Below are 2,054 nucleotides of genomic sequence, written 5' to 3' on the forward strand. Positions count from 1 at the left end.
GCATTTTCGAAAACAATGCAGAATTTCAGAAAACATAAATTTGAATTTGCACGCAATATAATTTTATACTAATTAAATATAAATAAATAAAACCGAGGAGATCCAGAGCATCACGTCGCAATCACTAACAATATTATTCTTTCTTCTCTCTCATTGACCTGGCTAAACTCTCTCTCCGACTTCAATGGCGTACCACAACAAGCTCAATACGGAAAAAAAAAAATAAAAAATTAAATAATAAAAAAGTATGAAATAGAAAGAGAGAAGAAAAATAATAGTAAAACCAAAACCCATTTGTCACATTACATCAAACCGCACTGAGAATCTCTCAAAACACATGATTTTAAAATATAGAGAGAAAGTTGAAAATTAAAAATAAAAAAAGAATTACATGGGTTGATAATGATGATGATAATTCATGGAGAGCCATTACCGGACCGATCAAAGTGGAGGAGGTGACCGTTACATTTGGGGCAATCCTCAACCTGTTTGGGCACCATGAAATACATCAGACAACTCTTGCAACCGGCCACTACCAGAACCTGATCATCTCTTTGATTCTCCACCGTCTGATGATGGCTGTGCTGTTGATGATGATGATATTGCTCTCCAGACGAAGATAGTGGCGAAGACTCCGATGACGAGCCTTCGCTGTCGTAGGAGCTGTCGTTTTCCGAATAGAAATCTCCGCTGTACTCCGCCGTCGTCCGGGGATCGTCTTTGGCTTTCATTCCGGTCCGCCAGTTTATGTAGTATACCTCTCCTGTCTGCAACAACAGGATTAGATAATCTTCAAATTAAAAACAAAATAGAACTTTCAAAAATAACATTTACCCATTAAAAGAGAATAATACCAAAAACAGAACTACTAGCATTCTATCAAAAACAACAACTACCCATCAAAAAAGACTATCAAATGAAGAAACCCATTCAATGAAAGTTTTTTTCTTTTTTCCTATTTGATAAAATATATATATATGGAAAAATTTGCACTCATCAAAAATGAAAAAACCCATCAAAGGAAAGACAAGTTTTTCTGTCTTTTCTTTTCTTTTCTTTCTTTTTCTATGTGATAAAAAATAGTAGTAAAAAAAAAACAAGTACCCATTAAAGAAAGTCTATCAAATGAAGAAACCCTCTAAAAAACAAGTTTTTCTTTTCATTCATTTCTATATAATGAAAAATAGAGAGAAAAAAAAGGTTATGCCTTTTTAGGGTTTGGTCTGCAACCCTTTTTTTGTCCATGTGAAGAAAGAAAAAGTGAGAGAGTGACATAAATGAACACAAGACAATAAGTAAAGCACATCGAAGAAGAGCAAGAAAGTGAGATAGTTCAAGATCTATGATTGGATTTTGCATTTAATGTAAAAGCTGAAGGAGAGGAATTTGATTATTTATTTATTTATTGTTGGGTGGGTGTTTGGAAACTAACCTTTAGATCGAGGCATTGTTCCCAATGGTAAGGGAGAGAGATTTGGGAATTGAGTTCTAAGGCGGTGTCGGAGGAATTAGAGAAATGATGATTTTCCGGCGAATCTGAGGTGGAGGAGCTGCCAAATCCGCCGCCGCTACCACTGATACTGCTTTGGTTGAGGGAACAGTTTTGAAGAGATCTCTCAAGCGAGGCAGTGATCGTCGCCATGTTTGGAGCTGACATTATTATCCAAAGTCCCAAAATATATACACACAGATAGTATAAGGAAATGTATAGAGAGAGAAAGAGAGGAGAGAGGAGAGAGAAGGAAAGGGGGAATTGTTTTGGTTTTACAGTGCAATGCAAGGGGAATATTGAAGTCAGAGGAAGTGAGGTGAGAGGTGGGTGGGCTTTGTGGGTGAGATAATAGAAACAAGAGAGATGGAATTTTAACGCGCTCTGAGAGAGCGTGAGATTCCTTTACCAAACACCCTGGTGGGACCAGGCTGTTCGTTCGCACTACTGTGCATTGGCATTTTGTCTCACGTTAAACCCGCACCTCTATTGTCAAGAAACGCGCGCATTGGACAATCCATTGCCATTTCCACTACTCCCACAAATTTTATTCGTGGTATTATTA

The 2,054-nt window shown here is 37.2% G+C and overlaps 1 protein-coding gene across 1 annotated transcript; it reads right to left on the reverse strand.

Moving 5' to 3' along the window:
* Nucleotides 1-250: 250 nt before the first annotated feature.
* On the reverse strand, nucleotides 251-1,798 carry LOC132303365 (protein CURLY FLAG LEAF 1). The gene is made up of 2 exons (XM_059800603.1): nucleotides 1,433-1,798; nucleotides 251-767 (listed from the first exon to the last, which is right to left on the reverse strand). Exons 1-2 carry the CDS (start codon nucleotides 1,655-1,657, stop codon nucleotides 417-419), a joined length of 576 nt encoding a protein of 191 aa, XP_059656586.1. The 5' UTR covers nucleotides 1,658-1,798; the 3' UTR covers nucleotides 251-416.
* Nucleotides 1,799-2,054: the final 256 nt, after the last annotated feature.

The sequence above is a fragment of the Cornus florida genome, unplaced genomic scaffold (genome assembly GCF_030987335.1).
Source record: "Cornus florida cultivar Cherokee Brave unplaced genomic scaffold, ASM3098733v1 CherokeeBrave_3.0.0_Hap2_Chr04, whole genome shotgun sequence".
NCBI lineage: Eukaryota > Viridiplantae > Streptophyta > Magnoliopsida > Cornales > Cornaceae > Cornus > Cornus florida.

Coding starts and splice junctions, on each gene's coding strand:
- LOC132303365 (XM_059800603.1), bottom strand. CDS start 1,657: ATGTCAGCTCCAAACATGGCGACGATCACTGCCTCGCTTGAGAGATCT. Junction 768..1,432: donor AACAATGCCTCGATCTAAAG/GTTAGTTTCCAA, acceptor CTGTTGTTGCAG/ACAGGAGAGGTATACTACAT.